The following is a 13,899-nucleotide window of genomic DNA, read 5'->3' on the forward strand; positions in this document are numbered from 1 at the left end:
TGACTACCTGCTTTGTCCTGTCCTGTGTATTTCAGACTTGCTTATTCCATTCATTAAATTCCCAAGAATCCATTATTCTTTTCAATATGACTGTATATCTGGAGGATAAATCTGCATGAAGGAACTGATCTTCTGAGAAAACTTTTTTGCTAGGCTATTCTTAAACTGGATTGTGAGAATCCAGAGCTTCTCTCTGGCTGCCCTGGAAGGCCTAGGATCCTGGCAGGGTGTCAGGAACCCCCCTGTACAGAGCCCCGAGAGACACTGTCCCTGATCTCTGTCCATGGAAAAGAGTTTTCAATCTTACAGGATGAATTACAAGCTCTGAGTGTTTGATATAAGTAATAATTAGGTGTGGCATGGGTGCAAAAGTAAAATTTTAGGATTCTAGATTAGGGGTTCAAAGGGGACAAGATGGAGGAAATTGGGTGTGTCTTGTCCTTTTTCTCCTTCTTCATGCCCTCCATGTTTCACTGTAGTGTTGGCATTTTTCTATTGGTTTAGGCTGGGGACACACTGTTCAACATAGGAGATAGATATTGGCACATTATTGTAAATATAGCACACGTAGTTTCTGGTATATAATGTTTGTAACATCCCACTGAGGGCAGAGCCCCACACGCTGCCCTGCAGGACAGACCTGCAGAAGGGCAGCAGAACATGTTAGAGATAAGCAAGAATAAACAACCTTGAAACCAGCACAGACGAATTATAACTTCTTCTTTGGCAACGGGGCAAAAAGAGACTTTTTACAATCTCGGAATCATCAATACCATAGATTCTGACACTGGATGAATTCCTGGCTGGGTTTGGCACTCAGTGTCTTTGCAGGTGAAAGAGAAAGGTTGGGTTGGTAAACTGACATTGACAGCTCCCAAGCACTTCTCAAACAATCTTAAGTGGTGTTTGCTGTAACTGTGTGCCCTTTCTATCTGTGAGGTAGGATGTGTGTCCCAAGGATACCTGGACAGCTGTTCCTTTTCTGACCTAGTGGGAGTGAATAGCTGGTTTGTAGTTACTTGGGATGAAAGTGGGAGTACACTTGTTCAATTTTCATGGAAATGAATATGAGATTATTTCACTGCTTCTCTGGTGTCTCTATAGGGCTGGTGAGAAAAGTCTATTACTTTTGTTGGTATAGGGGATGGTTCTGTTTGACATGGAGTTGAATTTATGTAGTATTTTTTTTTTTTTTATGTGGTCTGCTGTTAATAATTTTCATTAGTTCTTGGGATTCTCTTTCTCTGGTGCAGTATATGAAATGGGGGGTTTTGTTTGTAAATCTGGCAGCAAATTTTTATGTAACTTCTTTTGATCAGAGGGCAGGGCCCTTTTTTGGATTTTACCTGTAGAATTTGACTTGGTTTTGGTCTGGAATCTATGAAGGAGCAAGTAACTAGTCATTTCCTTTCTTGGAATTTGCTAGGTTTTGGAGGCTATTGTAGTGCATCTGGCTATTGTTTGTGATCTATGAGAGGATGAGTAAGGCTTTTTGATCCTCGGTGTCCTTTGTGTGTCAATAACAGTGTGTCCTCTTTATTATTGCTCTGAAATAAATTCAAGTTTTGTATCTCATATTTACTGATAACAGCCTGGATATCTGGCTAAGCTGGCTTCAAGGATTGACTTAAATGGTGCCAGAGGGATTGTGGAGCTTCTTGAAGATAACTACTTCTTTGGCTGAGGAGTTTCCTTATAGTGAGCTATTGGAAAACATCAGCAGAACTTTTGGTGCTTCCAAAGGAAATAAATTCATACCTTGATTTGGACATGTCATTTTTTATAATGGACAGGTTTGGATGTGTTGGTGTCTTTGAAGCTGAGCTTTAAGGGATTTCTTGGAAAGTCAATCAGTGCAGTTATACTGATTCATTTCTGGAATGAAGCACATTATTAAATGAGTGGAAAGTACTTTCTTTGATGCACCTGTTAGAGGCAGGTCAGAGTGGTTTGTTTTGGTCTGGTTTATGGAGAAGGAAAATGGGGTGCTTGAAAGGACAGTTCTCTTTCTTTTGAGCTCCATATTCTGATTGTCTGTGCACTTACTGTGGTAAACTTGTGCATATATATATATGAAAGGATTGCTTCAGCTCATCAGATGTTTTTAAATTAAAGGAAATATTTTTGTTTTCCCTAACTTAACGCATCAACTCAGGTGTGACATGATTTTTGCTTCTTATCATGATTTATGCTTCTTCAACTAGAGGCAGTATTTGTGTAGTTGAAGAAACTGTAATACTTAGATAGTTGAAGTTGGAGAACTTAATAAGAAATTCTGATGAAGTGTTTTTCTCCTCTGCCTGTGGCAGTTGTATGTGTATAAAGGTACTTTAAAGATTGCATCACTTGCAACAGCATTGGGCTCCGGGTCACACCTAAGGGCATTCTGAAGTTCTTTTTTCCTCTCTCTGTTCTTCAGTGCAAAAGGAAAATGGCTTACTTGTAGCTGGTCAGACTTCAGTAGCCTGACTTTTCTTGTAGAGTCAGTTCAAGCTAAAGATTAACTGACACAGTGTTTATTCCATCTCTGAAGGTTGTAACTGTAAACTAAGTATCAAGCTACACTAACACATAACTGCTGACTTTTGATGGTTTTTTCTATATACTGTTAGATATGACAATTGTCTGTATTGCCAGCTTGCTTGTGTGTTCACTGCTCCTTACCAAATCAGGCTGTGGAAAAAGATTATTTGCTTCCTGGTGCTAAAATTTATCCTTTCTTTGTGTTGGATTCCAGCTGAGGTCCATGTCTGAGGGAGAAGAAAGTAACAAAGCTTGTAGCAGTGGAAAGTGATGTGTAGGTCTGTCTGTGGAAGCCATTAGTTCTGTATGGACTTTAATGCCTTTGGATCATGAGACTTATTGCAGTTCAGAGGTGGGGGTGCCCTCCTTGAGTTAAAAAGGCATTTGCTGTTTTGCTCTGTGTGGTTGCTTTCAGCATTTGCCTCCGGGTGTCAGAATGCCAGGGGAGGGTGTGTTGGCTTGCTTGAAGCAGGTTTGGGTTTGCTTTCTTTGGGTTGTAAATGAGTTCTGTGAGAAATTGAACTTGCTTCAGCATTTAACTTGTACCTTACTGCACTGTAGGTTTCTAGATACACGGCATTTGACAATACTGTATATTTAATCAGATGAGATACTTGATGGCTAATTTGTACATAGTTTCCTTTGTGTTTTCAAATATTTCACATGCGTGTTTGTGAATTCTGATGCTAAAACATCTGTTCTATTTTCCTGGTAGTGGAAGAATCTTCTAAAGCAGGTTAAATATCTCAGACTTTAAAAGTCAGTCTTGTCTTAGAGGAAATATAGAGGTTTCCTAATTTGTAGTATGTGGGGGTTTTCTTCTGTTTTGTTTTGGGTTTTTTTCCTCAAATCTGATTGAGTCTTGTAGAGTACATTCATTCTGTTTTACTGTTTTAATTTTGTAGTGTTAAAACTGTTGAGCAGTTGGATAAATTTAGTGTCTTTAGGTACATACAAAGTACTGCAGATATGTGGATAAAATAAATTATGCCTTGATATGATAGTTTTATATGAGCTTCATATTTGCTGCATAGATAGTTAAATTTTTTATATTAAAAACCCAAAACAAAGTAAAAACCAAAAAAAATACACTAACCTCCAGAGTGTCTTTTGTTAAATCATTCAAACAAACAAAAAAGGAACAAGAGTTGATGGAGGAAATGCACAAAGAAGGAATCACAAGCTTCTGAGTCATATTGAGCAATCAGGCGGATTTAAAAATGGTGGTCTTGCAAATTCATGTTTTCTGAATCCTTGAGTTTCAGTTTTGTCTCCTCTTGGAAGTGCTCTCAAAGGCAGCTCTTGGTATCCCGGGAACAGAGCTTTGAAAGGTGCTTACAGGGCTCCTGTCCTAAACCCGATGTACTCTGGCCGGAGGGAGAAAAAGGGAGGAAATTCACATGTTGAGATAAAGAGACTTTAATAGGATGGAAAAGGAAGAGAGAAAAAAAAAAAGAATTCTTACTAGATCTGCAACACAGAACTGTATCAGCTACTTGAAAGAATATTAACTATCCCAGCTGAAACCAGGACACAGAAGCTCAAAGTGACTTCTATCTTGGCAAAAGACTGTAGACACATCCTGGAAAACAACAAGTTAAATGGCTGCTAAAAAGAGAGATGGAGGTTTTGGTTGCTTGTTTGCTGAAAGGTGCTGGGACATTTCTGTTGCTTTGTAGAGGGGGTGAGGAAAATGTGTAATAGCATCATGGGACTCAGTATCAGCTGTCTGAGGCTGTTCTGCACTTTCTCATGATTTTTAGTTAGTTTTTCTTACCCCTCCCTCCACTGTTTAATCAGTAATTTCAGTTTTAAAATTAGATGAATGGAAATAGATGCATTTGAAATTACTAAAACTATTTATCAGATGTATGAGTTCCTTGATAAAATATTAACAGCTTGTTTAAAAAGCTGTCAGATCCCTTGTAATGTTTTCTATCGGTTGGAAGATACATTTTTGAATGGTACTAACAAAGCGATAAAGAATAAACCTTAATGTCTTTTTTGTCCTCACAGCAATATCAATCCCCACACTTTTTTTTTTCTTTTTTTCCTGTGGTCTAATGTAGGATGAAAGCAAAAGCTTGAAAGCTTTTTTTTCCTTTGCAGTTGGCAGGCCTCTTCTAATAGCTTGACTGTAAAGAAGTATCTCTCTTCATGGACTGAGGCTTTTTCCAACATTAAAGCTGAAAATTAAGGGTCATCTTAGGTCATTTTTTCAGTGTTTTGTAAATGGCAATATTCTTGTAAACAAGCAGCTTATCTGGTTACTTTTTTATCAGTATGATCCGTGAATCCCTGGCTTGGTCAGCATTATTTGAAACAAAAGAGGCTTCTAGTTATGGGTCTTTAAATTCAGCATTTGTGGCAGATTAATTGTCCACCTCTTTCTGTAACTATTTAAATCCACCTTTAATAGGCAAGAAAGAACGTAGGTCAGTCTAAAAGGCATGGTAGCATCATGGTCATCATTGGCCAATCACATATGATTAATTGATCATCTATTTAAGTTTTTGCAGAAGTTGGGCAAGGACTACCCTACCACTGGCTTTAGGAATCTTCCTTCTACTAAATCTTGATTGCCCTTCCTCAGTGCATATGAAGATATCTGTAACAAAGCAGCTGGAATACAGGAGGAGCACATATGGCACTGGACTACTTATGTTCTTTGCTTGAATAGTAAATAGATAAAAGATGGCTCTGTGATGAGGCCATACTCAAGCCATAATCATTTAAGTAAGAGGAAAGAAAAGAACACATTGTAGGTCTTACTTTGCTATTTCAAAAATCCAGGTGAGCCAGTTGGGAAAAAAAAAAAGTGAACACTTCTGCAAAGTTTGCAATGATTTTGATGTAATCTCTAGTCATGGAACATCTGGAAACTGACCTTGAATATGGAAAAGATGGGTGAAGAGTCATGCTACATAGTTTTGCAAAGTGGAAGAGGCATTTAATTCAGTGGAAATATTAAGAAGAGACGAGTCTTGGAAATAACTGAAGCAGGAATGTCTAATGCTTTCATCCCCTGTGACTGTGCATGATTTTCTTTTTTCCTGATGCCCTCCTGGTATTACCTATTAAAGCTAGTCACCAATTAAAATCTTGAATATTTTTAGGATTACTTGATTTAAAATTACTTTTCTTACCTGAAGAGTACCTGACTGTACTATTTTGACAAGTTTTTTTATTTCTTGTGAAGTTTTGTATTACTAAAAAAACTCACTAGTGTTCTGCAAGTCTGTCTGACTCTTCAGCCGAGTCTACAGCTTTCTGAAATAGCACTGATGATGGCAGTAACCACTTGAATATGAAGTTGAAGAGAAGATTAAGTAGACATCTGTTCTCTTATAGGTGTCCACAATAGTTCAATGTATCAAGCCTTCTTGCTATTTGTTTGGATGAACTTGCATGCAGTTTTAAAACTCAAGATGTGATCAGTGAAAGCTAAAAATAAATTAGGAACCATGATCTCTGTTCTCCTTACAGTTTTCTTCAGTGCTTACAGCAAACTTATAGTAACAAGTAATTTTGTTTTTCAGCACTTATTTCTTGGTTGGATTAGACTGTTATTCATGTTATGTATTATCATTTTGGCATAACATGCTAGCTGTGTGTAATTTAGTTCTTATCACTGACATGTAATTCAGCCCCTGGAAGTTTAAAAATCTTTTAGAGAATGCTGTTCAGAGGTGATGCATAGGGAAAACTTTTGAGAGATTATTGCACCATTAAATGTTTTACATGAGACCCTTTGCAGGAAGGAGCTCGTTACATTTTTTGTGGGCTACAGCGCTGGTAAAGTGATGTGATTGATACTGTATGCCCTCTACTCTGCCCTTGCCAGACCCTGCCTGAAATGCTGCATACAGCTCTGGGTCTTCAGCACAACAAAGACATGGACCTGTTGGAGCAGGACCACCAAGACGGTCAGAGAGCTGGAGCACATCTACTGCAAAAACAGGCTGATAGCTTGGAGAAGAGAAGGCTTTGGGGAGACCTTCCAGTATCTTAACAGGGCTTATGAAAAGGAAGGAGAGAGACTTTTTGTACAGGCATATAGTATGGCTGTACAGAACAGTGGGCAATGGTTTTAAACTGAAACAAGGCAGATTTAGAGTAGATGTTAAGAAGAAATTCTTAACTGTAAGGTTGGTGAGGCAGTGAAGCAGGTTGCCCCAGAGAGTTGTGGCTGCTTTGTCCTTAGAAGTGTTCAAGGCCAGGTTGGATTTGGCTCTTCAAGGTTACTTCCAAACCAAATTATTTTATGATTGTATGATAGCTCAAGATGAAGGAAACAAGGTTTGTATGGTGGGTTGACATTGACAGGTCACTAGGTGTCTATCAGGACAGGATACACTTGCTCCTTCAAAATAACAAGGGAAAAAAAAATGACAAAAAATTCTGGGGTTGAGGTGTGAGGACAGGGAGATCACTGACCACTTACTGTCATGGGCAAAACAGGCTCTACCTGGGGAAATTACTGATTAAATGGAGTAGGTTAATGAAAAGTAGGAAAAAATCTAAGAACAACCTCCTACCCCCTCCCTTCTCCTCAGGATCAACTTGGCTTCAGCTTCTCGGCCTTCTTGCTTTGAGTGGTGTAGGGGAATGAGGTATGGAGGCTGTGGTAATTTCGTAACAATCTGTGCTGCTCCTTCCTTCTTACACTCTTCCCCTGCTCCATCCTGAGGTGTCCCACTCATGGGTTATGGTCATTCACAAACTCACCTAGCACGGATCCTTTCTGCAGATTCCAGTCTTCCAGGGTTGTACTGCTCCAGGCCCTTGAGGCCATGCAGTCCTGCGTGGACTGCAGTTTCCTGTTAGGCACATCTGCCTGCTCCAGCATGGGTGTCCTCCATGGACTGCAGGTGGATCTTTGCTCCACCTAGGACCTCCATGGGCTGCAGGGGCAGAGCTGCCTCACCATGGTCTTCACCACAGGCTGTGGGGGAATCTGTGCTTTGGCACGTGGATCACCTCCTCTCCCTCCTTGTGCAGTGATCTGACAGTCAACAGAGTTGTTTCTTTTACATGTTCTCAGTCCTGTCTCATGGCTGCTGTTGCACAGCAGCTTTTACTCCTTAAATAAGTTATCACAGAGGTACTGCTGTGGTGGGTCTGTCCTGGAGCTGGCTGGAACTGGCTCTCTGACATGGGGCCCACTTCTGGTGTCTTCTCATAGGAGCCACCCAAGCAGTCCCCTACTAACAAAACCTTGCCATGTGAACCCAGTACAGTTATTTCCAACTTACTATTCATGTTACTTACAGTTTAATGTTTTGTTTTTCAGAGGTCAGATGATTTCAGGTGAAGACTGTGAATTTATTCAAAGATTTGAACAGAAAAGAAATCCAGAAGAAAAACAGGAGTTACTGCAAACAGAAGGCAATCAAGTAACTTCCTTTTAATGAAGTCTCTTTTGGGGAGGAATGAAATTTTCCTGTCTACTCTTATTTTATTATTGTTAATATGCATACAGTTAAGATGTTCTGGAATAAGTCTAAAGCTTGCTATCATGATTCTTTTATTTTTCCTTAGATATGGGATGGATGTTATTTAATTATTTTTAAAACCTACTAAGTAATTGTTAAATGTCATCTGCCTTTGACTTTGTTGTGGGACAAACTACCTCAGGTCTTCCCTCATCCCAGTTTATTTAATCATGTACACTTGAGTTTTTTTCTTTATAGTTTATTGATGACAGCTGCTACCAGTTAGATTACTGCTTAGTTAGCTAAGCAATTATAATTTAGCTACAGCATGAAGTCCATTGACTGCTAAGGTGGATTCAGTTAGACATGGGTGTCTTATGTCTTTTTAGACATGGTAAAATATGAGGACTTTGCATTGGATAGAGCTGATTCAGGACTGAATTGGCTCTTTGCCCTTATGGAGACCAGTCAGGATGCTCAAAGACACTTTAATAACATTTGAATCAGTAGAATCTTGGCCTGAGGTTCTAGCACAGATGTCAGACATCAAAGGATTGGGAGAGGCAGGGAGGAAGGTGAAGAGTTGATGCTTTCAACACGCAAACATTTATGGCGGTTTTTTCTACTTTAGTTTTAGGCAGTTTGTTTTGGTTTTGTGTTTCTCTTGTCTCCAAATTGTAGTGTGTTACTGTTACCTAATGGATCATGGTTTGCATAGTAACAAAAACATATGTGGTGTAACTTATATGTCACTGCATAATTACAATGTAGCAGTTCATCATTCAGTTTTCTTTCTCTTTTAGCTGAATTTGGTGAAGGGGGCGGAGGAAGTGTAAAAAGTAATGTTGTAACTATTTCAGCCTGTTGCTGAAATTGTAACATTCTTCAAAGATGAACAAAGATTTTTCTACAAGGTATATTGTAGGTGAACAGAGTAGTTACCTGTCTTCCTCCCTTCATTCAAAGTGCTGAAACTTATTTTGTACTGCTACTTGATCTCACTACCACAAAAAAAAGTGAGGGAGACTTTTCTAATCTGACTTGCAACTAAGCATGTTGGTGACTTTAATTAGCAAGTACTTATTTAATTTGAAAGCCATAAAACAATTTGTAAAGGATAACAACCAATATGACAGAAAATTTTCTTTGTGAAATAATGTCAAATGTATTCATCTCTTACTGCAATTGAATAAGATGTTGGGATGCTCAATGCTTATGTAAGACTTAACTGTGAATTAATAAGATCCTGTTTTATATTATCAAAAGGAACAAAGACAATTGCTAATATTAATTTTAATGTCTCTTTTATTTTTCTAGTGTGCTAAAACATTTATAAACTTGATGACTCATATCTCCAAGGAACAGACTGTTCAGTACATTCTGACTATGGTTGATGATATGCTGCAAGTAGGTCAATAATCTGTATTATTTTTAAGTCTTTAAATGCATGCTTGAATGTTTCCTTAGTGTAATTAATGTATTTTCAGATGTTTGTCATACTGTGTTAAAAATATTCTGTTAAATTTTCAGATCCTGTCTTCAGAGATTAAATGTTAGACTTAATGTTACAAGGGTAATTTAGCTTGTAATATGTTCAAATTCTGGAAATAAAACAAACTTTTATGCTTGTCTGTTGGTTCTCAACTATGTTTAATTCAAAACCTGGTTGTTAAGGCTAATGTTGTATAGTAGTTTCATTTTATGTGCTCTTAATTTGCAGAATTTTATCCTAAATACTTTTTATATTTGATACATCGGCTTATGTTGTAGTAGACTTGACAGTGTTAGATTGAGATCAACAAATCCAACCATTAAAGGTCTTTCCCAGCCTAAACAATTCAAAAATTCTGTGACTTGTGACCTCAGCCTTTTCCTGTGGTATAGGGAGGATATGAAGCTGTTGAAGCTTTTCCTCTGAAGGTGTTAATATGGCTGCTCTCAGCAAGTAGGTGTAGTTTCTGCAGCTTCAGGTTTCCAACATAAGTTAAGTTGTTTGGGACAACATGTTCTGAAATTCTGCATGGTTTAATTATAAATGAGGAACTTTTAATTCAGTGTAACATACAGCTCTTTGTAGCTGTGGACAACAGCGCCTTATAAGAGTAGGATATTAAACTTGGTCTCAGACTGCTGAGCTGACTGGGATAACTCAAGAAAGACTACTCAGTCAGATAATCCTGCTTTTATGTTTCCTTGCTCTGAAGTTAGCTAAGAGAAAGCATTTGGAGTGATGTAACAAGATGGGTTGAGTTACATGAGGTTTTTTCCTAGTATACACATAAACTGTTTTCGATATATTTGATCCCAGGTCTCTGTGAAATGTCTTTAGTGCTATTGGTTTAGGGTATTGCCCTAGGAAGTGAACCATGTGAGTTCTAGTTCCTGCTGTGAGTATTCAGTATTTCAACAGGCAAGTTGAAAAGCGTGAACCTTTCCATAGTTTGTATAAAATGGGGACAATGGTGTTCTTTCATGTGTCTGTCTGTGCAATAGAGCCCTAAGTGAGTAGCCTGACATCTGGGCTGATAGGTTAAGTGGCAGCAATTCACTTATCTGTAGCTTGGTCACTTTTTCTCATTAAGTTTAACTTTTATTCAAGTGTGACACAAACATTGAGAAGCAGAGAAGATGTGTCCTCAGTATCATTCTTTGATTAGGACTCTGGGTTGGGAATACCTTGTTTTGGTTTACCCATCAGTTGACAAAATTTGGCTCAGTGTGTGAGAACTCTGTTTATTATGGCTATTTTTGTGAGGAGTGGGTCTTGCTTTCTGTGCATCAGTGGGCAGAGAAATCATCATTTCACTTGCCCTTTTCCAGAACTTGTGAGTGTTTGTAGGTCTTGTTTTGCTAATGTGCTTTGGCATTAGCACATAGCCTGCAGCTACAGTAGATGATAGCTGATGATAGCTCCTCTGCTGTGGAATTAATACCTCACAGGTAATGCTTTTACTGGCCCATTTTTGAACAGATGGAATAGTTCTGGGTAGTCACAGAAAGTAGTTTTGACTAATCTCTCTTTTGCTCTATTGTTTCTGGCATGAGTGGTTGGATGTATGTGTTTTCTTGACCTTATGACATGGCTGTATTTTGGGTCTTACCCATCCCAGAAGTGGCATGTATAAAATTCTTAATGTTAAATGTAATGGCTTTAAATTATTCAGGCTTTATAGTGATAGAGCAGAATAGAGATATTGGTGCACACTACATTTTTGCTTTTTTTTTGGAATTGAATGCCTTTTTCAATTCATAAATTCTGCTTCAGTATCCAAAAGGCTGTACTGACTTTTGCAATTCTGACTTTTGCTTTTGCATTATTCAGGGATTCAGGGATGATGGCATAGAAGGCTTGTGTGAAGGTATCCACATGGAGTTGTCTCAGAGTTTCCTAACCTATGACATCTCCACTCTGCAAGGGTGAAACAGGACTTCTGTTTTTCTTTGGTCATGTTCAGGGCTGGAACATACAGCCTGTGGTACTTTATGGCATGTTTTCAAGGTGTAGGACTCTTGTCAGAAAGCAGCATATTGGCCAATAAGGGTGTGACTGTGAGTTTAGGGCAGGGTCTCTGCAGACTGTCTAGACACAAGAACCCACAGTATCATAGAATCATAGAATGGTTTGGGTTAGAAGGGTACCTTGAAGATACCTAGTTCCAGCCCCCTTGCTATGGGTAGGGGCACCTTCAGCTAGACCAGGTTGCTTAAAACCCAGCTTCCCTCTGCAACCTGTTCCAATGCCTCACAATCTTTCCCTAATAACTAAACCTACTCCCAGTTTGAAGCCATTCCACCTTGTCCTGTCAGTACATGCTCATGTAAATAGTCTTGCCACATTTTTCTTGTGGATATGAAGTTTCCAGTCTTTGTGGACTCATCTTAATTCAGTACATGCAAAGATTTTAAGCAAGAAATTATCCAAGGACATGGCCTGTCATGGTGCCATTGACTCTGAGTAAAATTTGCCTTGAGAAAGTATGTTTGCTGTAGTATCATGAGATGAACAAATAATATTTTGAGCTGCTTTTGACAGCTGGAGTTTTAGAAACTATCACAGTATCCAGCTTTTGTATGATAATGACTGACTGTGGTTCTTCTATTATCTTTCCATGCTTTGCTTGTGAAGTGGTAAAAATTATTTCAACAGTGTTTTGAGCTCACCAAAAGCTTACTTGGGTGTCTAGGATTGTTCCAGCACAATTGTTACTGATTTGATGACCTTTCTAAGAAAGATTTCTTTTGAACACTGGCAAATGTGAATTTAGTGAGGTGTTTACCATGTAAGATTATCTCCATTCTGCTTACTTCTGAAGGTGGAGAGTGTTAGCATACTGCCATCCTTGAGGAAACATTTCTTACTGTCTTCATCTGATAAATTCCTGAAAATTCTTTGCATTAGTGACCTCGTCACACCGCACAGTCTGTTACTTATGAAATCTTTAAGAACCTACACTCTAGTTGGTGCAGGTAACAGTATTACCCAAACTTCATTATGCTTCTTCAGAAATGACAGCTACTAAATTATTCAGCTGTTAATGTGAGAGCTTCAGAATTTTCTTTTCATCAGTGTAGTCAGTAGCTTCCTAGGAAGGTGCAACACTACATATTTCAGGGCTGCAGGGAGTTTTCCACTCCTTCTCTTCCATCTTGATCCTGCACCTTAATAGCAAACGAGACAAATCTTCTGACTGACAGCATATTGAAATTATTTCAGCATTTCTGTTTCCAGACTTGTCTGTCTCCTCCTTATGTTGTAAGCTGAACTCACTGATCTGCTAAGTTTTGGTCTGTCTTAGCTAGCCTGTTTAGCACATTCAGATGGTAACAGTGATTTATTTGATTGAATTGCCATTTCTCATCAAGCAAGCCCAAACAGAGTAAAAACTCTCCACCAAAGGCGCTGTGTTCCTGACATCTTACTTTTATTTATTTCATAGTTTGTACAACAAATTGGAGAACATTTCTGGGTGCTTTTTTATGCATGCTATGTAGAGAATGGATCACTGTCAGGATTATAACTGGGGACATCTGAGCTTCCCCAGTCTGTGATCAGGGCAATAGTTTGCATCCCATGTGGTGCAATACTGTTGTGGTTCAACCCCAGCTAGCAGCTAAGTACCACACAGCTACTCACTCACTTCTGCAGCAGGGGGATGGGGAAGAGAATTGGAAGAGTAGAAGTGAGAAAGCTTGTGTTTTCAGGTAAGGATTGTTGCTTTCAAGGAAGGGTTGGTTGCAGCTCTAGGGCTGCAAGATGCCACTATTTGAATCATGGATACATTCAGGTCATCTTGTGCATAATGGATCATGTTCCAAAAAGGAGGCTTGCCTAGCTGGTTCTTTGTCCCTAGAGTTAACAACAGGGTGCAGAATTGACAGAGAAAAGCCTTTCTAGCTAAGGGAGTTTGAAAATTAAAATGTTGGAATAGTGGAGACGGAGATACTGTCCTTTTGTGAGTTTCTCATTTGCCTTCCCTGATAGGAGTTGTGTACTTGATGGTGGTAGTTTGACTTCAGTGGGGAGACATCTCTTCAGAAGGACAGCTTCCAATCCACCAGGAAGCCTGGCTGGAAAGCATATGGAAATGCTTGAGGAAAAGCAAGAATTCTAAGTGTGAGATTTTTTTGGGACTGTCTGTCTATATTCTAGACTATTAGGAAAGAGCAGAGCTTTTCTTCCTCCTTCATGATTGTATAATCTGTTCTCTGGCCTGCTGTAAAGAGAACTATAATAGCTGCTTTGCATAGTGATTATTAGGGGAAATACTTAAAGAGGCTGTCCCCAGTGCCCAGGTTCAGGTAGTTGTGGTCTCTTATGGCTCAGGGTAGGAGCCCTGGAGAACAGACAGGTTGCCTGAGATAACTGCTGAATCAGGAGAGAAGAGCTCATTTCCAATTGAGGGGGCATGGAAAGGCTTGTTTATACCTCACTTGGAGAAGA

At 39.0% G+C, this 13,899-nt stretch overlaps 1 protein-coding gene across 1 annotated transcript in view; it reads left to right on the plus strand.

Moving 5' to 3' along the window:
* ATP6V1H (ATPase H+ transporting V1 subunit H) overlaps window positions 1-13,899 on the plus strand; it is a 47,680-nt gene that overhangs the window by 2,480 nt on the left and 31,301 nt on the right. The window contains exons 3-4 of the mRNA XM_021555697.3: window positions 7,817-7,919; window positions 9,276-9,365. Coding sequence (XP_021411372.1) covers window positions 7,817-7,919; window positions 9,276-9,365 — 193 coding nt within the window. The remainder of the gene's footprint in view (window positions 1-7,816; window positions 7,920-9,275; window positions 9,366-13,899) is intronic.

The sequence above is a fragment of the Lonchura striata genome, chromosome 1, assembly GCF_046129695.1.
Source record: "Lonchura striata isolate bLonStr1 chromosome 1, bLonStr1.mat, whole genome shotgun sequence".
Classification (NCBI taxonomy): Eukaryota; Metazoa; Chordata; class Aves; order Passeriformes; family Estrildidae; genus Lonchura; species Lonchura striata.